Source organism: Orcinus orca, chromosome 11, assembly GCF_937001465.1.
Source record: "Orcinus orca chromosome 11, mOrcOrc1.1, whole genome shotgun sequence".
In the NCBI taxonomy this organism is placed as follows: domain Eukaryota; kingdom Metazoa; phylum Chordata; class Mammalia; order Artiodactyla; family Delphinidae; genus Orcinus; species Orcinus orca.
Window position 1 is genome coordinate 93,919,156 of NC_064569.1, and position 27,976 is coordinate 93,947,131.

Consider the following 27,976-nt stretch of genomic DNA (forward strand, 5'->3'; position numbering starts at 1 on the left):
GCTGGGCTCAAGCTTCCTGGCAGCGCGGTCCTCCTGGCCGGCTTTGGGCCGCTCTAGCCGCCTTTCTCGCCTGCTCTGGCGGGAGGCGGGCGCGCTCGCGGGGGTCCCTCCAAGATGGCGGCACAGAGGAGGAGCCTGCTACAGAATGTGAGGAACCCACTCGCTCTTCGGGATGGGGGTTGGGAGCCCGGGGGGACCTGTCGGGTGCAAGCGCGGCTCCTTCTCCGCCTTTGGTCGCCTCCCCGTCCCTGGCAGGGTGTGGCCGCCGCCCTCCCCTTTCCCGGGCCGGCCCCCCCCTCATTCCCGACCCCGGGTGCGTGCGGCCCCGCAAGGCCCGCGCGTGCGCGTTGCCGGCCGGGCCGTCGGGGGCTCGGATTCGCGGTCCAGCGGCCGCGAGCGTCAAGGGCGCGTGGAGGGTAGGAGCGTTCTGGAGCCTGCAGGGACAGTGGCGCGCGGCCGCCGAGAGAGCCGGGGTAGCGAGCCTACCCCGGGCCCTGGGCGGGTCGTGCGATAATAATCATCATAGCAGCAGCAGCAGCCAGTTGTGTATCGCTTACTATATCCCAGGCTTTGTGCCAGTAGCTTTATGTTTCTAAGTTTAATTTTTCATAACAGCCCCGTGAGACAAGTACTGTAATTCTCCCTGTTTTACAGATGAGGAAACTGAGGCACAGAGAGGTGGTCATTTGCCAAAGGCCACACAGCTGGTAAGTGGCAGAGGCAGGATTAAAATCAGGGATTCTGATTCCAGAAACCCTCCTAACCTCTAGGCTATACGGAGGGAATGACTGGGTTCTGGTCCTGGCTGTAACTCACTGTGCTTCCATCAGTCTCAGTTTCCTTATCCATTAGGTAAGAGCAGGCAGTGGGAGATGATGCCCCCCCCACCTCCCCCCAGTCTGGACCCTCATGGGATTGTCACTGGTGTCTTCCAGCACCTGCATCTTTTTGACACACATATACATAGATGCACATGCGTGTTGGCACCATGGACCGAGGGCAGGTTGCTGGTCCCCTGGGTCCTCCTCAGACATGGCAGTCTGTTGTACTTGCCTGTGGACTTGTCTGCCTCCTGTACTGGAAAATGAACTTGAAGAGAGGGGAACACTGAATAGTGTTACCAGCACCTCCCATCACTAGGTGCTGGGCATTCAATAAATTGTTTAGAAAATAATGAGTAAAGCATTTGAGGCCAGGTCCAGTGCTCAGCCCTGACTTTACAGAAATGCAGCACATCTTGGCCCTACTGCCCTAAGGGGTCTTGAAGCATTGGAACCAGAGGGTAAGGGTGGCCTTCACTGCTGTAATCTAACGAGAGGCTTTGTGTAGACTCCCTTTGAAATTGCTCCTCCAGGACGGCGATTCCCAGCTTTTCCCAGTGGGGAATGCTCTCTTCCCCTCCACACCTTTGGCTGTCCCTTTATTTTACTACTGCCTGGCAGTTTGGCCTTATCCTTTTTTTTTTTTTTGGCGGTACGCGGGCCTCTCACTGTTGTGGCCTCTCCCGTTGCGGAGCACAGGCTCCGGACGCGCAGGCTCAGCGGCCATGGCTCACGGGCCCAGCCGCTCTGCGGCATGTGGGATCCTCCCGGACCGGGGCACGAACCCGTGTCCCCTGCATCGGCAGGTGGACTCCCAACCACTGCGCCACCAGGGAAGCCCTGGCCTTATCCTTGAGTTGGTTAGGTAGGCCTGGCCCTCTGCTTTGTAGGAGGGCAGGGCCCCTATGTAAATGTCCCCAGTGTAGTAAATATTCCAGAAATACTGGGTGGATTGTGGCAGATGCTGGTGTGGTTAACTGTCATAGGCTGACGTGGCTTGCCGAGGAGAGTGGCTACCAGCTTCCCTCCCTTATCGGTGTAATGGAGCCCAGGGACTCGGGTTAGACAGAGGCGAGCTTTGCTAGCTCCAGAACGTGTGCAATCTTTTAAAGCTGGCTGGTTAGCTTTAAGCACATAGCACTGTGATGAAAGGCAAAGGGATGATAGGGATGTCCACACCAGACCCCTCCCACGCTAATGATGATCAAGACATCTCTGCTCACAGGGTATCCAAGGGTCCACACGGTGTGCTGGGCTTGGCCTGCCCTCCACTGTCCTGAGTCCGGTGAGAGTAGCTCAGACACCGTCATATAGCAGGTGGCAATGAGATCTGCTGGTCTGTAGTTACTGGGCCTGGGGATACGAAGATAAATAAGGCAGGTGTCCACCCCCACTGCATTTGCAGTCCTGCGTGGGAGAAGGAGCCTGTATCACTAATGTGATGTGTAAGGCACTCTAGTGTCAATGTGTTGAGGGGCTGCAGATGGCCTAATTTGACCAGGTCAGTGGAGGCTTGCAGGAGGGGCTGGGGATCTGCTGTCATGGTGCTGGGAGGGAGTGCCAGGGACAAGATGGCAGAGCGCTTCGTGGAATGTCATCCTGAGGAGTTTCACCTTTGCTCCCCAGGTAATGTAGTACCTTAAAAGGTCTTTTGAGGAAAAGATGAGCTTTTGAAGTAGCTTCAAAAGAACTGGGGCCCTTCACAGCCTGATAAAACAGCTCACGGGTCCTGTGTGGCCTTGGGCAGGCCACTAACATCCCTGAACCTTGATTTGTCACTTAACATCCCTGAACCTTGGGTTCCGCGCCCGAGAGGACTCCCAGGAGTGTTGTTAGTGTTAAATGAACATGTTACACTCCTGGCCTGGTGTGGTTACCTCCAGCCATGAAGCTCCGCCTTCAGTCCTGATGCGGATGAAGGCCTACGGTTCATTCCCTTAAACGTCACTGAGTAGTCAGTATGTGGCAGGCACTGTGTAGGTGCAGGGGACCCTGCCCTCGTGAAGCTTATGTTCTAGTGAGTGAGATAGGAAACAGAAAGAAGCACAGATTATATATGATATAATAATATCCAGAATATAACATAGGGGTGCTGCGAGGAAGAATAGGCCGGATTCACAGACAGCGGGGTGAAGGGCCTGTTTTAGACAGAGCGGTCGGGGAAGACAGTTGAACGTTTGATGAGATGAGGTGGGCGATGTGGGAGGGAGTATTCCTGTGTGAGGGAACAGGGGTGCAAGGCTCCCCTATTAGGGGAGCGTCAGGTTGGAGTGGAGTACGTTGGGGGAGTAGTAGAAGCCGAGGTCCGAGGGAGCCTTGTGGATCCTGATGTGAGCTTTGGATTCTGTGCTAAGTGTGATGTGAAACTCTAGGGTGGGCTTGAGTAGGGGCGTGAAGTGATCTGATTCGTGGCTGGAGAAAGAGCCTTCTGTCGAGAGGCAGGCGTTTGAGCGGCGAGAGTGGAAACTTGGGACCTGCTGCGTGGTGCTCCCCCTTGCCCAGGTGTGAGACGACAGAGGCTCGGTCAGAGTGATGGAAGAGAGGTGGTGAGAAGGACCCAGTTCTGGCTGTGTTTGGGGGGAAGAGCTGATACGGTTTGCTGACGGATCAAGTGTGAGGCGTGTGACAGAGGAAGAAAAGTCGAGAAGGACTACAGGGTTTCGGTTGGAACAACAGTGGTGCCGTTTACTGAGGTGGGGAGCCCTGGAGGAGGCGTGCCCTGGGGGCAGGGAGAATCAAGAGTTTAATTTTGCCTAAACTACTGTTTACTTAATTATTTAAAAAGTCAACTTGAAATCAAATTTTTCCTGAGCAATTATATCTATGAAATCACAGGTCCTAGCCATATATTTTTCTTCTAATGTATGTTAAAATAAACACATAGCCTTAAAATAAAAACATCCTTTAGACCATCACCTACAACTGTCTCATATGCCGTCAGAATGTGGTCCAGCTGCCCCAGCACACGGTAAGCTCCACAATTATTAGTAGCCCCTTTAAAATGTATTAGTGCTATATTTGTGATGAAAACATAGAGAACCTTTGATGGAAACCCTAGTGAAAGAGGTGGGGGCCGGGAGTGGGGTCGGTCCCAGAGAAGCAAGGAAGGAAAAGGGGGTCATTCTGAAAGATAGAGATGGCAGGAGGCATCGGGGTGTTTTAGGCTTTTTGGAGAGAAAGAACTGCTGCCCCCACCCAGAGTCATCTTGCTGAGGGCATGATTCTCCCTTTCTGAGCTTCCTTTTTGCTTCTAAGGAATCCGGGTGCTTCCGCCACAAAAACACTCGGCCTTTTCATACTATAATTTGATATTCAGGCTGTGGCCCGAACTTGGAATCATGCTTTTGTCTATTTCTGCTGCCCAGGAGTTTGAGATGAGTCTCTGGGGACTTTTATGGACTACTTTTTTTAAAAAATTAATTAATTAATTTTATTTTTGGCTGTGTTGGGTCTTCGTTGCTGTGCTCAGGCTTTCTCTAGTTGCGGTGAGTGGGGGTTACTCTTCGTCGCGGTGCGCGGGCTTCTCATTGCGGTGCCTTGTTTTGTTGCGGAGCACGGGCTCTAGGTGTGTGGGCTTCAGTAGTTGTGGCTCGCGGGCTCTAGAGCACAGGCTCAGTAGTTGTGGCGCACGGGCTTAGTTGCTCAGCGGCATGTGGGATCTTCCCAGGCCGGGGCTCGAACCTTTGTCCCCTGCATTGGTGCAACCACTGCACCACCAGGGAAGCCCTTATGGACTATTTTTATGTGACATGGTCACATGTACATGAGGTGCTAATGCTGAAATATATGTGTGCAAGGTGTGACCCCCTTAATGGGTTAAATACAATTGAATAACTAGAGAAATTTATACCAAAATATGAATTTTGGAATCTCCCTCAGAAAATCAAGTTAAAATTAGGCTTTTCGAAACAGATTCTTTCTTGTGAGAAATGAGCTTGTAACCCATCAGAGAGTTAAGTGAGCCATACTCACTGTTGTATGTGTTTATGAGGCTCTAAGCCTGAGACTCCCCTTTCTCAGCTTCTCACGACTCATGTTCAGGCGCTAAGCACCGCTTGCTGCTGGTGCTGTGGGCCTGGCATTTGCGGGCGTGGGAGAAAGTGTGCATCAGTGCGTGCAGGGGTGGAGGGGTGGGTGGTTTGTGTGAGTAGAAAATACATGACCTTTCCGAAAACTGTTCAGAAACGTGGAGGAAGGAAGCAAGAGTGTTGGCAGTCTGGTGGGTTTTAATAGAATCAGCAATGAATGCTTGGTATGGATAATCCCCGATGGCGGTGGGCAGAAGGGGGAGAATACAATTGAAGCTTAGCCGGCCACAGCAGGGTGAGAATGATTTGAGGGCCACTGCTGAAATCAGGGAGGACCAGATACTCTCCCACTCCCACACGGGTAGCACCTCCTGGAATTCTCTGGCAGCTTGTTACTGAATGTTTGAGCTGCTGTGGGGACTGCACTCTATGCAGGGCTGTCGCTGAAGGAGCACTCATTAGTATCTGAGAAATTGCCCATATGTCATTGGGTCTAAGACACTATGGATTATAAGGGCACATCATTATTTTATATACTACTAAGAAAGAAAGTGCCCTGCTAATTAACTTGTAACACACTAACTTCAGCGATATTAAAAATGTTGAAAATACATGTCTTTGAATCGGTGAAATAAAGTAGCCAATTAACAATACCAGGCTATAACCTGAGAGTTGCCACAAGTTGCCAAATAGTTAATAGCCAGTGAGTAGGTACCCAGAATGCACGGTGAGGCCACGGGATGCATTTCTCAGGGAAGGGGCCCCATGGCCTTGGGCAGTATTTTCCCAGAACCTGGAACACATTCAGTGAGGTGGTTAGGTGTATGCCGATGTAAAACGCATCCTTACGTGTGGAGGTTATTTGCTCTTTAGTTCTCTTTGAAGCTTTCTGATGATATCAGGAGATAAACTTGGTTTGGTCCTAGTACGTATGTAACACCTTTCTGATTCTTGCTAATCTCCCTTTATTTCAACAGAGAGAACACGGCTTCAGCTCAGAGTGCAGCAGCCCATGACTTAAGCTAGAATTTAATAACCTTGTTTTGTTTTCCTTTTTTATTACCATCAAGATTTGGCAGGTAATAATGGTTTTCCACTTATAATACTGAAGAGTTTATATTCAAAATGAAGTCATTTTAATAAAAGAAAAAATGGCAGATTAAAGAAAAAACATGAAATGGATAATTTGTTGAAGATGGTGAGTGGATGGTTGAGGTTTGGGAAACACGGGCCTCTGGCACCAGTGGGATTTGAGCCGGGCTTTTGTGGGTGGATAGGACTTGGAAAGACAGAAAGGGGGAGGCTCTGCCTTACCGTAGATACTATTTAATATGCTCTTTGGGTAATTTTTTTCTTATTTCTTCTTTCTTTATTTAAATAGCAAGGCAAGTTGGCTAGAAACTCATTGTTTAAAGAATGTCAGTGTGAAATAGGAGAACTTCACTCAGCAAGGTTCATATATAAATAGTTGGTTTGTTTTAAAGTATGTGCTTGTTTCTGTGACTGTACCTCTAGGGCCAGTAGCCTCTTTATTTGACGTTCCAAAAATACATATGGCTTTTCAAGTATCATAAACCTTTGGCGGAGGTGTTACTTCCCTTCTGTGTTTGGTGCAGACACCTCCTGTCAGAAGCGGGTTAGCTTCCCACGCTTTTTCTTCTGGTCACAGTTTTTTAGAAGTCATTTGGAACACTCTGTAGCAGGCCTTATCTGTACAAGATAGATGGCTGAGTGAGATTGTTAATCTGTCAAAGGGTGAGGTTCAAAACTATGTCAACAGGCTGGATGGCTGAGATGAAAGCATTAAGATATAATCCAACCGATATAAATTTAAGTTTAAAAAACTCCTCTATAGGAGTGTAGTTTTGGGGAACTGACTCAAGAGGACTTCAGAGGAAAAAGGCTTTGTTATTCTAGTTGACAGTAAGTAGAGGCTAGATGCCCATCTTTTCTTTAAGTATATGAAGGCTGTTGATTTTTTGTGTTGATTTTGTATCCTGCCATCTTACTGATTTATTTCATTTGAGTTAGTTTTATTATTTATTCTTTAGGGTTTCCAAATACCGTCACATCAACTGCAAATAGAGATGACTGTACGTCTTTTCCAAGTTGTATGCTCTCCTTCTTTTCTCTTGTCTAATTGCATGTGCTAACACCTCCAGTTCATTATTAAGTAATGGAGATTATAGGTATCCTTGCTTTGTTCCTGATCCTAATGCGAATGCCTTTTGTGTTTACCCACTAAGTAAGATGCTGGTATTAGGACTGACTGAAGTATATATATAATGGTACATTAAGAAAATATCCATCAATGACTGTTTCCTTAAGTGTTTTTATCAGAAATGGACAAACACTGCCCTTAAGCCCTGGAGTACTTACCCACTGACCTAAACACTGATTGCCAGTTACTAAAACAATGCATTTCCAAAATATTACTAGCTCAACATTATGAAAATCCAATTTCAGAAAAAGCACTTAACACTGTAGAAGTATCCAGACACTAAGCATAAATACTTTCTGAAGAATAAGGTGCTTGTTAAGTAGGTTGACCACTGTCAGACACACAGTCTTTCTGGTTTGGGGAGCTTGCTGCACTCATGTCAGCTGGGCACGGCTGCAGCAGCCAGCGTGGCATCACCCGCTCCTGAGAGCAGCTTCGTGAGCTCCCATCGTGAAGTGCTTTTACATGAATTGTTCCCCTGCCACGACACGCTGACGTGGCAAGTTCCTCAGTCATCCATTTGAGTTTGTATCCTTCCTTGTGAAAGACTAAGGTACTAGTCTTTTTCATAGTGTATTTCTCAATGCCGAGTGGGCCCATAAGTTGCTTGGGTAATTTTTTTTTTTTCTGGAAAGTATGAATTTATTGGAAAGATTTAAGTCCCTGGAAGCCTGTCTCTGTCCCTTGTGGGAGTTAGATGATGGCAGAGGAAGCACTGTGATTGCAACATCGATGACAGGTTTTGCATCGTGGGTGACACATTCATATTGTTCATCTCATATTAGAGGACGAGTTCAATCCATCTTAATCTCAGTTTTAATCACAGACAGGATTCTAGAAAGTATAAATGTCTTCTCCTCCCATGCTTTAAAACAGCTGGGACATTTTGGGGTGCCGAATACTGGCTTCTTGGCCCATCTTTTCAGGACAGGGGACACTCCTAGTTGGGGAGATGCTTTTGTGCCTCTGCCTTATCTTATGCTTAATTTCTTCCCAGTTGGAGGCAGGAGGCAGACCCTAGAAAAAGGAGTTTTTTGGGAAATTTACTTGCGAGGTTGCCTGAGACCTTTGTGAGGTCCTTGGTGATGGAGGTATATTAATCAGATCTAAGACATAGGGGATGATTGGCAATATCTGTTCCTTGAAGTATAATTCCTTGGTAATGAACTCCTTTCTGTGGCCTAAAAGGCCTTACACTGTCCTTACTTGGGCACACACGTGCGTGCATGTGTGTGAACGCAGGAGCAAGCCACTTTCCCCGCTGCTCACTACAGAGGCCACGCCAGCCTCACACTTCCTTAAACCTAAGTCATTCTATTTTCTACCTCAGGGTCTTTGCATCTGCTTGGAAGGCTCTTTCCCCACTTTCTGAAATGGCCACTGCTCCATAGACGTTCAGGTCTGTCTCAGAGGTCACCTCCCCAGAGAGGCTTCTTCTGACCACCTCATCTGAAAGAGCCCTCCCCACCACTGTCTGTCCCCCTACCCTGATGTATTTTCTCCGTAGCACATTTCCTTGTCTAAAAGTGCCTTGTTTATTTATCGTATTACATGTTTGAAGTCTCTCTCCCTAGAAAGGAAGTTTCAAGCCAGGACCCTCGGTTGTTTTCTCCACTGTGCCCACAGCACCTGGAGTAATGTCAGCCTGTTGTAAATGTTCAGTAAACATTTGTTGAATGAATATATGTATTAATCAAATATACTCTCATTGCATAATGTCATATGTGGATTCCAAAGACTGAAGTTCACACTTATGTTAAGAGAGACATTTTTGTTGCTTTAAAGTGAGACAGGTCAGGATTAAAACTAGAAACAATTTTGTGTTACTGTGAAGCAGTTATTGTTTTGTTTTGTTTTATTTCCCTGTAGCTTGACCTGAAAGAGTTAAATGCTCAGCATCATCGGGAGCTGAGCAGAATTTCAGCTCTTGTTGCCGTTCCTTTTCCGTTAGTAGATTTTAGTCATATGTTCTGTTGTCAAAGACTGCTCGTAGGCATTGGTAGCTTTTTAGCCCTTGTGGTGAAGTTGTGTGAATTTTTAAAGTCCCATAAAGAAGACACAAGGACTTTTAAAGACATACCGTTTGATGAATTGCAAGATTCAATATAGTGAAGATGTCACATCTCCTCAGATTGATCTATAGATTTGAAACAATTCCAATCAAAATCCCAGCAGGATTTTCTTGTAAATACAAGCTGATTCTAAAATTTATATGGAAAGGTAAAGGAACTAGAATAGCCAAAACAGTTTTGAAAAAGAATAAAGTTAGAGGCATCACACCAACTGATGTTATAATGTAGATTTTAAATACAGATTAATAAAGCTATGATCATCAAGAGCTTTGAGTTGGTGGAAGGATAGACACATAGATCAAAAAAGGTAATTAAATGGAGAAAGGATAGCCTTTTTTTCTTTTTTTTAAAGTAACCAGAAGTATTTAAAATACTCTTTTTTTTTAAATTTATTTTTGGCTGCGTTGGGTCTCTGTTGCGGCACACAGGCTTTCTCTAGTTGCGGCGACTGGGGGGGCTGCTCTTCATTGCGGTGCACGGGCTTACTGTGGTGGCTTCTCTTGTTGCGGAGCACAGGCTGTAGGTGCACGGCCTTCAGTAGTTGTGGCGCATGGACTCTAGAGCACAGGCTCAGTAGTTGTGGCACACGGGCCTAGGTGCTCTGCGGCACGTGGGATCTTCCCGGACCAGGGCTCGAACCTGTGTACCCTGCATTGGCAGGCGGATTCTTAACCACAGTGCCACCAGGGAAGTCCAGATAAAGGATGGTCTTTTCAACAAATAGTATTGGAAAAATTGGACATCCATTTGCCAAAAAAAAAAATTTACCTAAATCTCCTGCCTTATATAGAAATGAACTCAAAATGGATCACAGGTCTAAATGTAAAACTATAACACTTTTATTTTTTATTTATTTATTTTAAAATTTATTTATTTGGCTGTGCCGGGTCTTAGTTGTGGCATGAGGGATCCTTTAGTTAAGGCATGCAGGCTCTTAGTTGCAGCGTGCATGTGGGATCTAATTTCCTGACCAGGGATCGATCCTGGGCCCCCTGCATTGAGAGCGTGGAGTCTTAACCACTGGACCACCAGGGAAGTCCCTATAACACTTTTAGAAGAAAACAGAAGATATCTTGACCTGGGACTGGGCAAAGAGTTCTTATAGATGACATCAAAAGCATGAACCATGAAAGAAAAAAAATGATTAAATGCATTTCATCAGGGTCCACAACTATTGAGCTCCCACGCCTCAGTGAGAGAGCCCGCGTGCTGCAAACTACAGAGCCCACGTGCTCTGGAGCCTGTGTGCCACAACTAGAGAGAAGCCTGAGCACTGCAGCGCAGAGACAGCTCACAGTAACGAAAGATCCCACATGCCTTAAAGATCCTGTGTGCTGCAACTAAGACCCGACACAGCCAAAAAAATAAGGAAAATAAATAAATATTTTTTAAAAAAGGATTTCATCACAAGTAAAAACTTTTGCTTTACAAAAGACACTCACTGGTAAGTGAATGAAATAGCAGGTAGAGACTGGGAAAAATATTTGCAAATCACATATGCAAGAAAAGACTTTTATCCAAAATATATGAAGGACTCTCAAAATTCAGTAGTTAAGAAAACAAACAACACAATTAAAACATAGGTATGAGACTTTGTAAAGAGACACTTCACCAAAGAAGATATGTGAATGGCAAATAGGCACATGAAAAGATGCTCAACATCATTATTAGCCATTAGGGAAATGCAAATTAAAGCTGTGATGAGATATCATTATACACTTCTTAGAATGTCTTAAAAAAAAAAATACCATGTGATGAGAATGCGGAGCAGCAAGAACGGTCGTGCGTTACCTGTGGGAGGCAAGTGGCGCGCCGCTCTGCAAAGCAGTTTGGCAGCTTCGTATGAAGTTAAACAGCAGTCTCACTCCTAGGTGTTTACCCTGGAGATATGAAAAGTTATGTTCACACAGAAACCTGCCCATGAGTGTTTATGACAGCTCTCTTCAGAATTGCCCAAAACTGGAAACAGCCCAGATGCCCTTAAGGGGATGAATGGATAAACTATACTATGTCCATGTGACGGAATACTGCTCTACAATAAAAAGGGACCAACTGTTGATGCTCGCACCAGCTTGGATGAATCTCAAAGGCGTAATGCTGAGTGAGAGAAGCCAGTCTCAAAAGGTTATGTACTTAAAGACATAGAGTACAGTGGTGGTTGCCAGGGGCTGGAGGGAAGGGAGAATGGGGAGTTTTTGTTTACTGGGTATAGAGTTTCAGTTTTACAAGATGAAAAGAGTTATGGGGATGGATGGTGGTGATGGCTGCACAGCATTGTGAATATATTTAATACCAGGAAAATGTACACTTAAAGATGGCTTGAAAAATGGTTAAGATGGTAAAGTTTATGTTATACGTGTTAACCACAATAAAAAGAGGAAGAAAAAGGTTATGCATTGCATAATTTGATTTATGGCATTCTTGAAAAGACTGTAGAGTGATGGGGCACAGGTCACTGGTTGCCAGGAGTTAGGGGAGGGTGTGGCTTCAAAGGGGCAGCATGAGGGGGTGTTTGGGGAAGATGGGCTGTTCTGTATCTTTATTGTGGCGGTAGTTACACAAATCTCTACGAGTGTTAAAACTCATAGTCATAGGCCTGGGGCTTCCCTGGTGGCGCCGTGGTTGAGAGTCCGCCTGCCAATGCAGGGGACACAGGTCCGTGTCCCGGTCCGGGAAGATCCCACATGCCGTGGAGCGGCTGGGCCCGTGAGCCATGGCCGCTGAGCCTGCGCATCTGGAGCCTGTGCTTCGCAACGGAAGAGGCCACAGCAGTGAGAGGCCCGCGTACCGCAAAAAAAAAAAAACCTCATAGACCTGCCCACCAGAAAGGCAATTTTACTATATGCTAATTTAAAAATAAAAACAAACTCCCACACCCTGCTGAAGTTGCTCCAGGGTGCAAAGCACAAAACTAAAGCGCTGGAATAAATGCAGCATAAAAGCAATTGAAATGAAAAAATAAAAATAAAAAAGCTATGAAGTCACTCCCTGTCAGTATGTAAATAAACAAAAGATGAAATTTGCCACAAAAGCTAACCACAGGCTTTTTACATATCTGATTGCAAAAGCCTGTTGAAGTAGTTTTCACATCCTTTTTTGAAGTCTGTTACTGCTAACTTGTAAGAAGTTGTGCACAGTATTCGTGCTTTTTAAATTTTCAATAAAGCTTTTAATCCAAATTTTACTCTCCTTGCAGTTGAACTTTGATTTTCCCAGTTTTAGTTTGCTCTGGTTCAGCTTGGTGGGCACGGGAATGCCTTTGTGAACCAGGCAGGGCTCTCAAGTGGGGGCTGGGTGTAGGGGAGGCTTTCAGTGAGTTAGTGGATCACACCTGCGCCTTGTGTCAGGGTCGATTCTGGGGCTTAGAAAGTGCAGGTGCTCAGAGTGCCCCCCCAAGGAGATTTAGGAAATTCAGAGTCTGTGTTTGGGCTGCCTCCTAGACAGCTCTGTGTATATGTGCGTGTGTTTGTGTTTAAAGCTCTGTCGTGGTTATACTGAACAGCCTGCTTTGAGATCCATGGGGTAGAATGGGAGTCAGACACAGGCAAGAGTGGGGGGCCAAGTGTAGTAGGGATACACAAGAGGGCTGGCAGCCAAGCCTGGGGAGGGGCGTCCTGAAGGAAGTCTTCCTGGAGGCGGTGACTCCCGAGCCAGAGTCCCGAAGGACATGGAGAATTATTAGACAAGGACAAGGAGGGTGTTCCACGCAGAGGGAAAGAGCGGGATGTGGACAGGGTACTGCAAGCATTTGGTACTAGTGGAGAAGCATATGGCAGGGGGGCAGATGGGAGAGGACACCAGGGTGGAGTGGGGACCAGGGCGTGGAGACCCCAGTGCCAGGAAGAGTGACTGAGGCTGAGCTTCTAAGTCAGTTTCTCTAGGTGTGGATCTGTGTTGCTTGAATCAGTCCCCTGGGAGGAGCTGTCTACACTGCATATATCCTGAGCCCCGCCAGGATCAGACATTCTGTGGGCAGGGCCTGGAAATCTGCAGTTTTAACCAGTGCCCAAGGGATTGGAGTCAGAGCCATTGCAGTGCAAGGTGGGGACCACCAAAGAGTTTTTATATGAGGAGTTTGCTTCACTTGTGTGTGTGTGTTTCACTCATGCTCCACAGCGTAGCGCACTCCTGGAGATCCCTGCTGAGCCTTGCATGTGGGAACTCTAGTCTTTTTCAGGTTTCCCGGGGAAGTTTGTGGATTAGCCATAAACCATGCAAACCCTTCTGCAAGTGTTTGTTCATACACGCATCATTGTTTTCCAGGAGGAAGTGGAACCCTCTGGGTGGGGCTCCGGGCCTGCTAGGTTTTTGTTGGGGAAGAAAAAGCAGATGAGGTGGGGTCTGCCCTGGGTGAGAAGGTAACACGCTTGGTTTCCTGGTGTCCTTCCCAGGAGCAGCAACCAAGCTGGACGGATGACCTGCCGCTCTGCCACCTCTCTGGAGTTGGCTCAGCCTCCAACCGCAGCTACTCTGCCGATGGCAAGGGCACTGAGAGCCACCCACCAGAGGACAACTGGCTCAAGTTCAGGTGAGGGTGCTGGCAGCGCTCTCCTGGGCACCAGAAGTAGGTTTGCAAGCAAGAGAAAGCAGTTTTGCAGGTGTTTTCCGTGGGGCTTCCTAGTGCGATATGGCCCACGAGAGGTGGTGTCTGCTGCTGTCCCTTCCACATCTAGACCTCAGACCAGCTGAAGGCCTGCTACAGGGGGCAGGGGTATCCTAGAAAGCCGGGGCAGGGGTATCCTAGAAAGCCACGGCCGGAGTGCAATGATAGTCAAAGTGGGGGACCCACGTGGGCACCTGAAGCCACAGCTGCTGTGTCTTTTGTCTCCCCAATACCTTTCCTTTCTCCCCCTCACTCTGGAGCTGGCATCACTCTTCTGTGAGCCCCTGGTCTCAGGCCACCTCCTGCCCTCTCCCTCTGTCAGGAGTGAGAACAACTGCTTCCTGTACGGGGTCTTCAACGGCTACGATGGCAACCGGGTAACCAACTTCGTGGCCCAGCGGCTGTCTGCGGAGCTCCTGCTGGGCCAGCTCAGCGCCGAGCACACTGAGGCCGACGTGCGGCGGGTCCTGCTGCAGGTACGGGGGCTCGGGCTGGCTGGCCGTGGCTGAGTTCCCTGGGCCTTGGCCCTGTGACAGCAGAGCGTGCGGTTAGCCCGGGGCTGGTCTGAAGACCCCACTGGCTCCTTGTCTCTGCAGAAGAACCAGCTCTGGGAGCCTCTCCCAGCGGCAGGGGCAACCCGCTTCCCAGGTGCAGGGCCGGGCAGCCAGCAGCAGTCCTTCCCCACGCCTGGCAGGGTCGGCTCTGGACGAGGTGCTCCTGGGGAAGGGGATTCTGGACGTCACCTTGGACGTGGGGCATGGTGGTGGCTGCTGAGCCCTGGTGGAGACAAGGTCGTTGAGGGCGGCACTCTCCCCCCGCGTGGCTCAGGCACTCAGGCACTGGGCGCTCCCCAGGCCTCCTCGCTCCCGCTGGGCTTGTGCTGGTTTTGCCACTTCTGCGTTTCTGCTCGCTGCTGTTCTGGAGTTTGTCCTCCTGGCATCGCCTTTTGGAAGCAAGTCCAGGGGCACTTAGTCTTAGATGAGAAGTGTGGATTCCTCTTCCTCGAAAACAGCGTTCCCAGCCATTTTCCTGCCTTGGCACCTGCGGGCCCGCGCGCCGGCCATGGCCTTAGGGCCCAGTGCCAGTGAGTCTCAGCTGGCGCCCTTGGGAAAGGCGGCAGCGTGAGCTGTGTTGAGGGGCCTTCAGGATGTGGCAGTGACACTAGCTGTCACTGACCTAGACTTAGTCTGAGCCGGGCGCTGGGTGCTCAGGGCGGACACCCTCAGTCACTGTCAGAACAGCACTTCCTCTGAGGAGGCTGCGCTGCCTGGCCGGCAGGTGCCAAGCTGGCCGTCACCCTCAGGCAGCCTGACTCTGAGCCTGTGCTCCCCACCTCTCTGCCGCGTCCCGCCTCTCTGGTCACTCTGCACTGCCACCTGGAAGGCACCAGCCCCACGGGGCCATCTTCATCAGACCTTGCTCTGCGGGAGCAGCAGTGCCTGGTGGTGCGCTGTGCGAAGCCCCATCACATGGTAACCTGCAGTTGATGCAACTTGTTGCCGTTAATAGCATTTCAGCCTCAGATGACAGTGGTGTTTGAATTGGCCTTTGCCGCCTTGTCCTCTGCCTCCAGGCCTTCGATGTGGTGGAGAGGAGCTTCCTAGAGTCCATCGATGATGCGTTGGCAGAGAAGGCGAGCCTCCAGTCCCAGCTGCCTGAGGTAACGTCCCCAGCCTGTGCCCCACGAGCAGCAGATCAAGGTCCAGCTTTGCTAGGAGCAAGGACTCATCTGCCATGTCCCTCCCAGGCCATTGATACAACTGGGCCAGAGCGGCAGGCGTTAGGGGACAGTTTCTGATGGGATGCAGGTGGCAACGGGTCTGCCCTCCTAGGGCCCTCCTTGGCTGGCTACGAGCAGCCATACTCTGCGACTCCACTTGGGGTGGGCATAGGGTGTGAGAGAAGCTCCTTCCAGGTCGGTCCTCGGCCCGAATCTGTCCAGGCCTCGTCACCTGCCTGCTCACGTCATGCGCAGGTACCTTCAGGGCCGACGGGACGAGTTAGGTCACGCCTGGCTCTCCTGAAAGAAGCCTGCCCTGGGGCTGCAGCCAGCTTCCTTCCCGGCCGGGCCTCAGATGCTCTGTCTTTAAGGGAGGGGAGGTTGGTGAGATGCTCTCCAAGGCCCTGGCCCGCTCTGACCGCCGGTGATGGCTTCTAGGGCGCCCCTCAGCACCAGCTGCCCCCTCAGTATCAGAAGATCCTCGAAAGACTCAAGACGTTGGAGAAGGAGATTTCGGGAGGAGCCATGGCCGTGGTGGCGGTCCTTCTCAACAACAGGCTCTATGTCGCCAATGTCGGTGAGCCACCTGCCTGTCCCAAGGCGGGAGAGCAGGGGAGAAGGTCAGCCTCGGGATCCGTGTGTCCTTTGGGCGGTCTGCTTCCCAGACACGGAAGACCTACACCTCGAGCGTCCTGAGACCACTAAGTGTTTCCCGTTAACTCCATAGGACGTCTCAGTCCCAGGCCGGGGCATTTGAAGTACCTGCTGAGAGGCTGGTGTCCCAGCTTGAGTCCCCCCTGTGCCCCTAACTGGCTTGTGGCCTTGGGGAGTTGTGTCCCCTCTCTGGGCTACCTCAGTGGCTTCCTTGTCTAGAAGTTGCCCGGCTGTGGAAGACCCACTTGGCATGAAGGGCGGCAAGATGGGCTGGCTGTGGGCTGGAGGGTGAGAGGTCACAGGGATGTTTGGATTTGTAGGTGAAGGGCCATGTTCGGCCTGAGAAGGCGGTGCCCTCAGGGTGCAGTTTACTGCAGGGGCTCTGGAGAGACCCCACTGATACAGTCCCTCTTCTCTTCCTCCTTTCCTTAAGATTTCGTTACGGAAAAAATTCAAAACTGTAATAAACAGCAGAGTGCAGAGCATTTAATGAACTGCTGTGTGCCCATCCCCCAGCCCCAGCATCCTCCCCCGGCCAGCCTCACTCATCTACAGCCCTCTGTCCCCGCGTTGTTGTTAAGCAAACCCAGACGCTGTGTCGTGCTATCTGTAAATACTGCAGTGTGGCTCCTTAGAGAAAAGGTCTCGTTAAAATCCTAATCATAATTGTCCTCGGATGTCACTGGAAAAGTTTAACCTAATTCCTTAATATTATCAGCTCTCCCTGACTGGTGACTGGCTCCAGTGGTCTGAGCCTATTTTCTTTGCTCATTTCAAGGACTTCCATGTGTGAGATGCTTGCCTTTTCTCTCTTTTCTCAACGTGTCCCGTTCTTCACTGTGCTCTCAGCCTTTGCTCAGCTGCTCGAATTCTTCTGCAGGTACGAACCGTGCGCTTTTATGCAAATCCACGGGGGATGGTCTTCAGGTGACACAGTTGAACGTGGACCACACCACGGAGAATGAGGATGAGCTCTTCCGGCTCTCACAGCTGGGTGAGTGGGGGGGCGGGGCCTGGTGGCTCACCCTGTGCCTTCTGTTGGTCATGTAGAGAAAGGCACGAAGTGGACGGGCTGTGACCTTGGGCTTGGGACCAGCCTGCCTGGGGTTGAATCCCAGCTCTTCCACTTACTAGTTGGTGATTTTGGAACTTACTCAAGTTTTCTGTGCCTCAGTTTCCCCTTCTGTGTAATGAGGATAATAGTAACACTTAACCTCAGGGTGTTGTGAGGATTGAAAGAGTTATTACATGTGAAATGCTTCCAGGAGTCTCTGGTATGCACTGTTATTGGTGGAGACTGAGAGGCCAAAGAAGTCCTGGGGCTCCAGCTGCCGCCATGGCCACCCCCTCCCTTCCCTGTGAGCCCAGGCTGCAGAGGGAGCTGAGCTGGGCGGTGCTGGATCTGCTGTCCCGTAGGGGAGGACTCTGAGCCACGGGTGTTCTGATGGGGATGGGGGCTGAGGACACTGGGGGACTTTGGGCTAACTGCCCTCCAAGGTGCCAGCTATGATTTCACTTCCTGTTCAGTGCCTTGTTTTTGTGGATATGTCTGTATCCCCTTCTTTTGGTTCTTCTTTATGAACAAACTCTGAGGTTGTCGTGTTGTTCTTCCTCTGGTAGGTTTGGATGCAGGAAAGATCAAGCAAGTGGGCGTCATCTGTGGGCAGGAGAGCACCAGGCGCATTGGGGACTACAAGGTCAAATACGGCTACACTGACATCGACCTACTCAGGTGAGTGGCCGGCCTAGCTGCCCCCATTTGTAAGACCAGAGGCCTGGGGCAGATGCAGATTGTAGGCTCTAGGGACAAAAGGTACAGTTGAGGTAGTTTGGAGCCCAAGGAGATGCTTTCATTCTCCCAGAGAGGTTGGTGTGGGGCAGGCCCTGGACCCAGCAGGCAGCAGGCCAGGAGTTGGGGTCCTGTAGAGCTAGGCTGGCAAGGGGTTAGGTGGGGAGCTGGGCCAAAGCCAAGGGCAGCAACCAATGCCATAGGGCCTGGCAGGAGAGGCCAGAGTTGGCATGAGCTGCCTGGTGTGGATAGAGACAGACCGAAGGCCTGTTGGTCGGTATTGTCATGACTGGGGCCAGGGCGGGGCTGCCAGATGGGTTGTCCCTTCTGGATGCCACCCACTGCTCATAGCAAACAGACGATGATAATAACGGGAGCCTTCATCCAAGCCCATGCGCAGTTTTTTACATCCATTCTCTCATTCAGTCCTCAGGCCCTATGAAGTGGGTGCTTTTATTGCCCCAGAGGTATTTTCATATGAGGAAACTGACACATGCAGACACTAGGTAGCCTGCCTGGTCTCAGGGCTAATAGTGGGCTTAGGCAAGACTTGAAGCCAGGCAGGCTGAATTCAGAGCTTGTGTCCTGAACTACGGTGGCCCTGTATGCGACAACACTGTGTGTGTGTGTGTGTGTGTGTGTGTGTGTGTGTGTGTGAGTGAGATGCCCACCTTGTGTCTTAGAAAACATGTGTTACAGCTCCTTACCCTCACAAGGTTTAAATAATTACGTTTGGAACCTTTTGTCTCTAATTTGTCGGGTTCTGTTTGCTTTATGGAAAGGTCCATCTGTGGTTTAAAACAATTCAAACAGTGCCCAGGATATGCAGTGAAAAGTGAATCTTCCTCCCACCCCAAGCCCAGACTCCTTCCTCAGAAGCTGCTAGTTTCTGAGGTATCCTGCCCTGGAGTTTCTGTGTACGTGCGCGCATGTGTGTGCGCGCCGCATGCACTGTGCATGGCGCGTGCTTGTTGGGGGTGGGGAGGGAGCAAGTTGCTTTTTCAAAACACCCACAAATGCTAGCATTCCGCGCCCAGTGTTGTGCACCTCACTTTTTTCAGTCTAGGCACCCACTCCTCCATTCCTGCACACCTACAGTTTAGGCTGGCAGCATTCTTGGTAACAGTTGCTAGGATTCCAGTGTGTAGCTGTCAGCACTCACCTAACCCGCCCCTACTGATGGACCGACCTTCAGGATGTTGCCAGACTCACTCTTTCAAATCCTGTTGCCGGGAACATCTTATTATCGTTGCCCTGTGTGCATGTGTGCATGTTGGAGCTTCCCGACATTGACCAGCTCTGATGGTGCATCAGTTCATAGTCCCTCTGCAGCTAGAGTGTATGTGGGGCCTGGGTCAGCTTGGAGGAGCCCAAGAGGAGTGGGCTTTTAAAAGAGAACCCATCCCTCTGGCTGTCCCACCCTCCCCCTGCCACCCCCCAGCTCTGTGGACAGGAAATGTGGAGTGGGACCAGGATTGGGCATTTGACCTTGGCCGTTGTGACCCCAGCCTCGCCCTGGCTTTCCTGGCCCTCTGAGCTTTATTTTAAGAGCTGCCCTCAGAAGACAGGTGTGTTTTTCTGGTTTTCTCTCTCCTCTCTTTCTTTTCCTCTTGTCAGATGTGTGTTTTATTTTACATTCTGGATGTAGATTCTTCTCACCAGAATAAATGTCCCCAGGGGGCCATTCCAAGCACAGCTGTGCCCTCTGCTCTCTTCCCACAGCGCTGCCAAGTCCAAGCCCATCATCGCGGAGCCTGAAATCCACGGTGCACAGCCCCTGGATGGGGTGACTGGCTTCCTGGTGCTGATGTCTGAGGGGCTGTACAAGGCCCTGGAGGCAGCCCACGGGCCTGGGCAGGCCAACCAGGTGAGCTGGGCCCGAGCAGAGCTTGGCTGGCCAGCCTGCAGGGTGGCATGCTCCCCAGAGCTCTGATTCTCACATGCTCTCACCAGACATCTTCTCTGCGTTCAAAGTTGGGGGAAGAAAAAGCCCAGAGTTCCAAGAACACCCATCCTACCCAAAAGCTTTGCTCATCTGGGCTTGAAGCAGTGCCAGTCCCCAGGGTCCTGAGCAAAGCCTAAGGGAAGAGGGTGAGGGAAATGAATTTCCACAGGCACACGTGGCTCTGGAGACTGGGAAGGTCCCGGGTGGGCCGTGGAGGAAAGCCCAGCAGGAGCGCGGCCTGGTACATAGAGCGCCGGCCAAGGAGTCATGCGGCCCGCCCAGGTCCCGCTCCACTGCCTCCGTCGCTTCCCTCTTTGAGCTGCAGATGATACACAGTTCATTCCTTGTTTCTGAGATGGGGATGATGACTTCTGCCTTTGTGGGGTTGTGATGAGGGCTGGGCGTGGTAGACACAGGTTCTCAGCCAGGGGGAGCTGCTGCTTTTTCCTACACCTTGGGATGCACGTGTCAGACAGTCATCAGTAAAGCGGGACTTGGAGGCAGTCACATTGAGGATGACCTTGAAGGGAAGCTGCCTTTACCTGACCTGGGCTTGCTGGGTCAGTCAGAGAAGTTCAGCTTGTGTTTCTCCTTCCATCTGTGATTCTGGTGAGAAGGTAACCTTTTCTGCTCTGTCCTAATTAAAAATAATGAGGGCAAGTCTTAGGCGCCTCACTGTCTCCTAATACCTGTGTTCAAGGTTTTTCATCCATTTTATCTCATTCCTTCCAGTAGCCTTATAACATGGTGGGGGCAGGGGCTCACTGCCATGTCAAGCTAGGGAACTTGGGGCTCACAGAGTTCAGGGTCTTGCCTGAGGTGACAAAGCTGGTCAGTGCTGGAGCTGAGCCCCCCGGACCGGGCCCAGGTCATTTCCCGTTACCTGCCCCTGCCCTCCTACCTCCAAGAGACTGCAGCCAGCCATCACGTAGAGGATTTTGTGTTTATATTTTTTATCTTACCATAAATGTGATCTTTTTTTCCTTTCTTTGCTCTTCGTGATAAGACTATCCAGTGGCTTCTACTGGGTTCTAGAATACACGGGACAGTGGACTTCTCTGAGGGCAGAGACTCTCTCTTCATCCTGACATATCATCTCCTACAATAAGTTTGTTCCAGGAAGGAAAGCCAACAGTTTGTACTGAGCTTAAAGTGCCCTCACGTCCATTATGTTGTTTAATCCTCACTGCAACGCAGTGAGGTGGATATTCTCCCCCATTTCTTTGGTGTGTGGAAGCCAAAAATCAGAGAAATCACAAGGTCACACCTTTTCTAATGAGAAAGTTCCAAAAGAATTATCCTGAATACCTTGAGAAGCTCAGGTTGCAGGCTTGGCCGGTGGGGACGTCCACTTGCTTGGCTGGTGACCCCTAAGTGTCCTGATTCGGCTGTGAAGGTGTGGCCTACACTCCCTGGGCCCCCTCGTTCCTCACCAGGTTTGTGCTCCCGTTGCCCCCAGGAGATTGCCGCCATGATCGACACGGAGTTCGCCAAGCAGACGTCCCTGGATGCAGTGGCCCAGGCCGTGGTGGACCGGGTGAAGCGCATCCACAGTGACACCTTCGCCAGTGGCGGGGAGCGTGCCAAGTTCTGCCCAAGGCACGAGGACATGACCCTGCTGGTGCGGAACTTTGGGTACCCCCTGGGAGAGATGAGCCAGGCCTCACCCACCCCAGCCCCAGGTATGTGTGCCGCAAGCCCGTGCCCGAGGCCGTCCGGGGCTGGGGTCGGGGCAGAGCGGTGAGGCCACGGCCTTGCTGCCTGGGGCGGAGTGGAGTCGGGAGGCCTGGCTTTGAGCAGTTCCAGGCCGGGCCCTGACTTTAAAGCTGTCTGAGCTGTGCTTATTTTTCCCCTTTTGTCTGTGAAATGAGGCCAGTACCACCTGCCCTGGCCTCCTTTGAAAGACCTGAGTGCACGGGAAGCACTTTGCAGCACCACGGGCCACATCGCGGGCCACATCGCGGGGACAGCGGCAGCTGCGGGCTCAGTGCCTGCTGTGCGCCAGCCACCTCGCCCGCATATTTCCTTTCGTCCTCATTAACAACCCTTTTACAGAAAGGAAACTGAGGCCCTAGAAGGAAGGGACCTAGCCGAGGTCGGGCATGTCAGAGGTGAGGGAGAGACGCTTTACTCTCCACCTTTTAATTCTAAATCATGTTGCCCAGGAAGAATTACTCTTTTGTTCTCCCTCCCAGTGCTGCTTTAGTGTCAAGACCAGCAGTTCCTGGGGCTGCATTTCTTTTTCTTTTTTTCAAACAAGCAAGCCCTAGCACTCAAGCATCAGATGGATTTGTTCTCCCACGGACACCGGGGTTACTGGAGTTTCTCTAGCTTGTTATTGCAGCCGTATTTTTGTTGGGCCAACCTCAACTAGGAGCATACTTAGCCCTTGGGTTAAAGCACCGTGGGAAGCCAGGCAGTAACCCTTTCGTTGAGGCAGCTCAGCACTTCTCTTCCTGCTTTGAGCACCAGCAGTGCTTTGCTGCTGCGTGGAGGCCCCTGCCTGGCCCGGAGGAGTCTCTGCCACGGGTACTCCTTCGCTGTCCTAAGGGGCAGAGGGTCAAGCTAGGGGATCCGAGCCGGGCCACCGCCTACCTTCTCAGGCCCTGGAGTGGCCCTGTTGCTGCCACCCCAGGGTCCCCCCGAGCCACACCCTGTAGCCCACCACTCTCTTCCTCCCACAGCTGCAGGAGGACGCGTGTACCCCGTATCAGTGCCTTACTCAAGCGCCCAGAGCACCAGCAAAACCAGCGTGACCCTGTCCCTCGTCATGCCCTCCCAGGGCCAGCTAGTCAACGGGGCCCACAGCGCCTCCACCCTGGACGAAGCCACTCCCACCCTCACCAAGTAAGCGGCCACCCCCAGCCCCAGCCATCTCAGGCCTGCTTCCTGGGCACAGCCCTGGGTCCCTGGACAGGAGTGGCCGTAGGGCCACGTCCTGTGCCTGAGGAACCTTGGATGAGACGCCCTGAGATGTGCTGGGGTCTTGTTCCTCTCAAATCCCCCAGTTCCATCCCTGGGGAGGCCTCCGTAGCCTCCCAGGCGGGACTGCAGCTTCCAGCAGCTCCTTGAAGCCGGAAGGGAGGGGGTGGAGACAGGCAGCTCGTGCTGACAGCCTGCTGCTCGTTTCTGCTTGCAGGTGCCATGTATTCGTTTTCATTTAATGGGAAGGTTGTCCTCTTGTTCTTTTCTCTTCTCCCGTCTTGGCGTGTGTGATTTGGGGGGCCTCCCCCATGGTATCTGTGCTTGTGGGACATTGTTTGGCCTGTGCCGGCTTATGAGAGCCAGTGCTCTCTGACTGAAACGTCCGATTTTAGCTTTGAAGCGAGTTCTCTAGTTTCAGGCTGGGGGAGGGGTGGAGGCAGCAGGGGGTCTGGAGCCTGGGGGTGTGGTGGGCGGGCCCCCTCCTCACTTCTGGCAGACCTGCCTGACAGGTCGGGTGTCTGCCTCGCCCCCTCCACGTCTGGGGAATGTACCCCCACCTGCCACACCAGGGGGCTGGGCTCTGGTTTCCACATTCCAGCCCTGCACAGAATAATAGAGGTGCCCCACCCAGCCCACTCAAGATCTGGCCGGTTGGAAGGGCCACCGGGAAGGTTTCCCTGTGCTTCGCAGGGGCCTTTCCTGCTCCCTGCCCCCAGGCTGCTGCCGCCTCCCCTGTGGGCTGGAGGGGCCTGCCGGGCAGCTGAGTGATGGGCATCCTAAGCATTGTACGGGTGGCCTCCCCACCCCTGCAGGGCTGCTCAGAGGAGCCACCAGCTGTGTCCACAAAGGCAGGGCGTGTAGCAGCCATCCCAGACCAGGCAGGAGAACCAGCCATTCTTCTGTGCCTCCAGCTCCCTGGGTCCCTCCATCCTGCGTCAGAGCTTAGTTGCCCCCACCCCCACCCCGCTGCCAGGCTGGCCCAGCTCTGAGTGCTGGGAATGTGCAGGACAGTGGGTTAGCAGGTAATTCCCAGATGTTACAGGCTGTGTGGCAGAGGGTGGGTGCCCGGGGAGCTCTGGGAACATGGGGGGCCCGTCCCCACCCAGCTTGCGAGAGAAACGAGGAGGAGGGAGTAGGGAGGTTTTCCGGGAGAAGAACCCTGGCCTGCCTGTGACCAGTGGGGTTTGGTCTGGGATGGATTTGGAGAGGTTGGAGTGGATGGCGCCCAGCTCGGCGCCGCTCCGCGGGTGGCAAGTTCTGCATCCTACGCAGTAGCCACTAGCCACGCGGATTATTGAGCACTGAAGTGAGGGTTCCATTTTATTTCATTCTAGTTAATTTAAAGAGCTGCATGTGGTTAGAGCTTCAAAAATACATTTGACTTTTCCTCTGCCCCGAAGGACATCTGGCCGGCTGGCCCTCGTGGTTGCCTTTGTGGCCTGTGCCCTGAGGGGCTGGCCAGACGCCACGGCCCATCACTGATTTGCCCCTGTTGTGCTCCCAGCCAGAGCCCGACCCTGACCCTGCAGTCCACCAACACGCACACCCAGAGCAGCAGCTCCAGCTCTGACGGGGGCCTTTTCCGCTCCCGGCCCGCCCACTCGCTCCCGCCCGGCGAGGATGGCCGCGTCGAGCCTTACGTGGACTTTGCGGAGTTCTACCGCCTCTGGAGCGTGGACCATGGCGAGCAGAGTGTGGTGATGGCGCCGTAGCCCGGCCGCGGAGTGCAGCCCGAGCAAGACCTTGTCTGGGGACGGGGCCCAGCTCCGGCAGGACGGGCCTTTTCCTGCCATTTGCCTGTGCCCCAGGGGCCAGCAGGGCCTGGTGCTCAGCCTGCATTGTACTCTCACTCCACAGCCTGTGGTGCTGTAGAGAATGTTCTCTCAGTGCACCAACGCAGACCGGACCCCTTGCCACGGCGGCAGCACAGGGGCCGGAGGCTCAGTCCCCCGGCAGCCTCAGCCACGACCATGGCTGTTTCTCAGAACAAGGGGCACAAGGGCGGCAGCCCACAAGCCCCGCGAGTGGCAGCCACTGCTTTCCCAAGGCCACCCCCTTCCCGACACCATCTCCCCTGGTGGAGCCTGTGGCCACTGCTAGCACCCCCTCGCCCCTGGGGGGTGGTTCTCGCCTTCTCCAGCCGGCCTCCAGAGTGGAACCCCAGTTGGCGTCTGCACCTTCGAGGCCTGCACCCGTCCCTGGGCCCCGTCCCTAGGCCTCTTTGGGCTCAGGGGCACTGAGATGGCTGCAGAGAGGGCAGTCAGGTGGAAAGGAACCGGAGAGAACTGGTCCAAGAGGAGCACTGGTCCTGGAGCCCACCAGAGTGGGCAGGCTGGGCAGGGCTGGCTCCCCAGGGCCGGGTGAAGAGGGGAGGTGTGCCCGGCCTGAGTGGGGGCAGGGGCCGCCCTTGTCAGGCCCCTCCGGGAGTGGCGAGGCCCTGAATCGGGGTGAGCCAGTTCTGCTCTGCTTTTCCCCGCTGGAGCTGGGGAGGGCCCCAGGGTGGGAGCTGCTAAGACTGCAGTCTTAACCACTGACTGTGAGTCTCTGCCAGCGCTACGATAACAGACAGGTCTTAGGCCAGGCCTCGGGGCTCACTGGAAACAGAGAACAGTGGAGAATGGTTCCAAAAGGTCCTGGAGACCTGCTGCTCTGGGTGGTCGAGGGCTTTGGAGACGTGCACTGTTTTTACAGACACTTAGGGTCGGGATCAGGCCAGCCCAGGCCCTCAGTGAGACCATTTCATGCATGTTCTCTGCGTTCAGTGGGGAAGGGGTACCACCAGGGCTGTCAGCTGGAATTGCCCTTCGTATTTTCAGAGGAGGAAGCAGGCTCAGGAGACTCTCACCTTGTCCAAGTCACGCAGTCAGTGGTGGAGCAGAACTCAAACTTTCTTGTCAGTCTCTGAGGCCCCCCTGGGTTTTTGCCAACACCCCCCCACCTGGTGCCCAGCCTCCTGCCCCATGATGCCCCAGACACAGCTCACCAGGGACTGGCTGCTGTGCACGGCCTCCAGTGTGCTTGGACTCTGAAAAGTCGAAGGCCAGTTCCAAGGTCCCATGTGGTCCAGGAACATGTTTTCCTGTGGCAGGGCGGGGCCCATTGTGGTGCCGGTTTCCGAGGGGAGCCGCGGCATGAGCAGAGGAAAAGCGGATCTCGGCAGAGGGCCCTGACCCCCCTCCACTACGAAGCCATCTCCTTGTGCAGGTGAGCAGATTCAAAATCAGTCACAGAGGCTTGGGCACAAAGGGATCCTCTTCCGAGAACGTCTCTCTATGCTGTTTGGTCTCTAGAGATAGAATCACTTTTTTACGTCAGTAAAGAGATAATAAAGGGTGGTATAATGTGTCGTGCTGTTAATAGTCTACGGGTGTCTCGTGTAGCTCGCGGCAGCCCTGGGAGGTGGCCGTCGCCTCCTGCCCTGCTCAGCATCTGGAAGCACCAGCTCACCAGGCCTGGGAGTGGCAGAGCCGGGATGCGAACCCGGCCTCCGGACCGGACCGGTGCTGCCACCTCACAGCCTGAGGGGAGGGCGCTGGGTTGCTCAGCATCCCCCGAGGTCCCTGCACACCTGGAGAGGGTGACTGTCCTCCCCTGCTGCACGCCAGCTCCTCCTCTTCCTGAAGGCAAGGCCGGTTCTCGGCGTGTGAGTGTGGTGTGGCTGGCAGGGCTGCGGGTCACCAGGACCCAGTCCTCGCACTCCCGCTCCCCACTGGTCAGTAGACCTTGAGAAGGTTCCTCGGCCTCATTTTGGTTTCGTCTGCATGGAGGATACTCTATGAATACTAGTCCACAAAGCGCCTCTTCCCGCTTTACGGGACTTAAGACCTTGTCCCTCTAACACTGTAAAGTCACGTATAAGGAAGGGTCTGCCTGGGGCCTTGCGTGCAGCAGGTGCTACTTGCCACTTCCCCTGGGAACCCAGACGCTGGGCCGTGGGTGTGGTTATTGCCTCTTCTCAGCGAAGCCTAGAGGGAGGCTGTCAACCGGGCTCCCGGACGTTTCCTCCAGCAAGGGCATCTTTCATGATTCTTCTTTCTGGGCCCCCTGCTTTGAAGCCAAACAAGGACACAGATTCCTGCCAATCCTGACGGGCTCGGCACGAGCACGCGCTTTGTTCCCACGCAGAGGTGATGTCAGCCCGGAGCAAAGAAGGGCATTTCCATGAGCCTCTGGGCGTGCAGCCTCCTCAAGGAGGGACACAGTGTCTGGCAGCCGGCTTTGAGGAGTATTGACACCAGCTCAGGGACTCCATTCCTGCCTCCGAGACACCCCTGCCTTCAGGCTGTGTGGACCAGCCGGCTCATCCAGCCCCTTCTTGCCCCGTTCTCCCAGGTCCCTCGGTGGGCCAGGGCCAGGGTGGGCCTCAGGGCCCCCGCCTGTTTCTGCACCCTCTTGCAATTGTCACTTCAGCAAAGCCTGCCCTTTGCCCAGATGGTGCTGAGCTCAAGAACCTTCCAGAGCTCCTGCGTCCTGCCTCGAGGCACCTGCTGCGTTGGAGTCCTTCGTGTGCTTACCCCTCTCCCCCCGCCCCTCCACCCTGGACCCTGCACAGCCCCTGGGCAGGTCGAAGAAATGTCAGGTGAACGATGGTAGGTGCACTGCCCAGAGAAGAACTTCTGGAACTTTCCTACAGGAAACATCTTTACCCTGTAGAAAACTCCCACCCTAGTACCCCCCGAGTTTGGAAGTGTGTAAGCAGTTAGATGTCTCCTTACTTTGAATATCGAGGTGAATTCTGCAGGCAAACCCACAATAATCTCACGGTTGTTTTAGTACAAAAGCAACATTTTTTTCAAAAATAATATTTAAAATTACTTATTGTCAAGTAAATTGATGCTTCAGGAAGTGCTCCACGTCAGTCCTATAGGTTTGTAGGTCTCAGCCCATCGCAGGGAACCCAGCAGGACCCAGGTGGAGGGGCCCAGGTGACCCTATAACACCCGCTAACTGCTACGTGCCAGATGGGAACTTGCGAGGCATTAACTCCTGAGAGGCCCTCACGGTGGTCGCCCCCCACATGCCCCCCAGTGCCACCAGGCAGGGATTTGTGTCTGAAGGTTCACTGGGTCCTATTGTTAGTTCCCACTTTGGAGATGAGGAAATAAAGCACAGACAGGTGAAGGAGTTTGCGTGGAGCGACCAGGAGACAGATTTCTGCTCAGGATCGGAAAGAACTTTCTAATGGCGTGTGAGTTGTT

General features: G+C 52.6%; 1 protein-coding gene across 4 annotated transcripts; it reads left to right on the plus strand.

Moving 5' to 3' along the window:
- The first annotated feature begins 8 nt into the window (after nucleotides 1–8).
- On the plus strand, nucleotides 9–26,135 carry TAB1 (TGF-beta activated kinase 1 (MAP3K7) binding protein 1). Of its 4 annotated transcripts, none has more exons than XM_004279501.4 (11): nucleotides 9–147; nucleotides 13,534–13,670; nucleotides 14,068–14,221; nucleotides 15,319–15,405; nucleotides 15,904–16,042; nucleotides 17,000–17,113; nucleotides 17,740–17,851; nucleotides 19,631–19,775; nucleotides 21,313–21,535; nucleotides 22,538–22,700; nucleotides 24,283–26,135. In XM_004279501.4, exons 1-11 carry the CDS (start codon nucleotides 115–117, stop codon nucleotides 24,488–24,490), a joined length of 1,515 nt encoding a protein of 504 aa, XP_004279549.1. In that variant the 5' UTR covers nucleotides 9–114; the 3' UTR covers nucleotides 24,491–26,135. The 4 variants fall into 4 exon arrangements, with proteins under 4 accessions (XP_004279549.1, XP_033260993.1, XP_033260994.1 ...); XM_033405102.2 differs by lacking the exon at nucleotides 9–147 and adding an exon at nucleotides 4,343–11,266 and having other exon boundaries at nucleotides 24,179–24,411; XM_033405103.2 differs by lacking the exon at nucleotides 9–147 and adding an exon at nucleotides 4,345–11,266 and having other exon boundaries at nucleotides 24,287–24,411.
- Nucleotides 26,136–27,976: the final 1,841 nt, after the last annotated feature.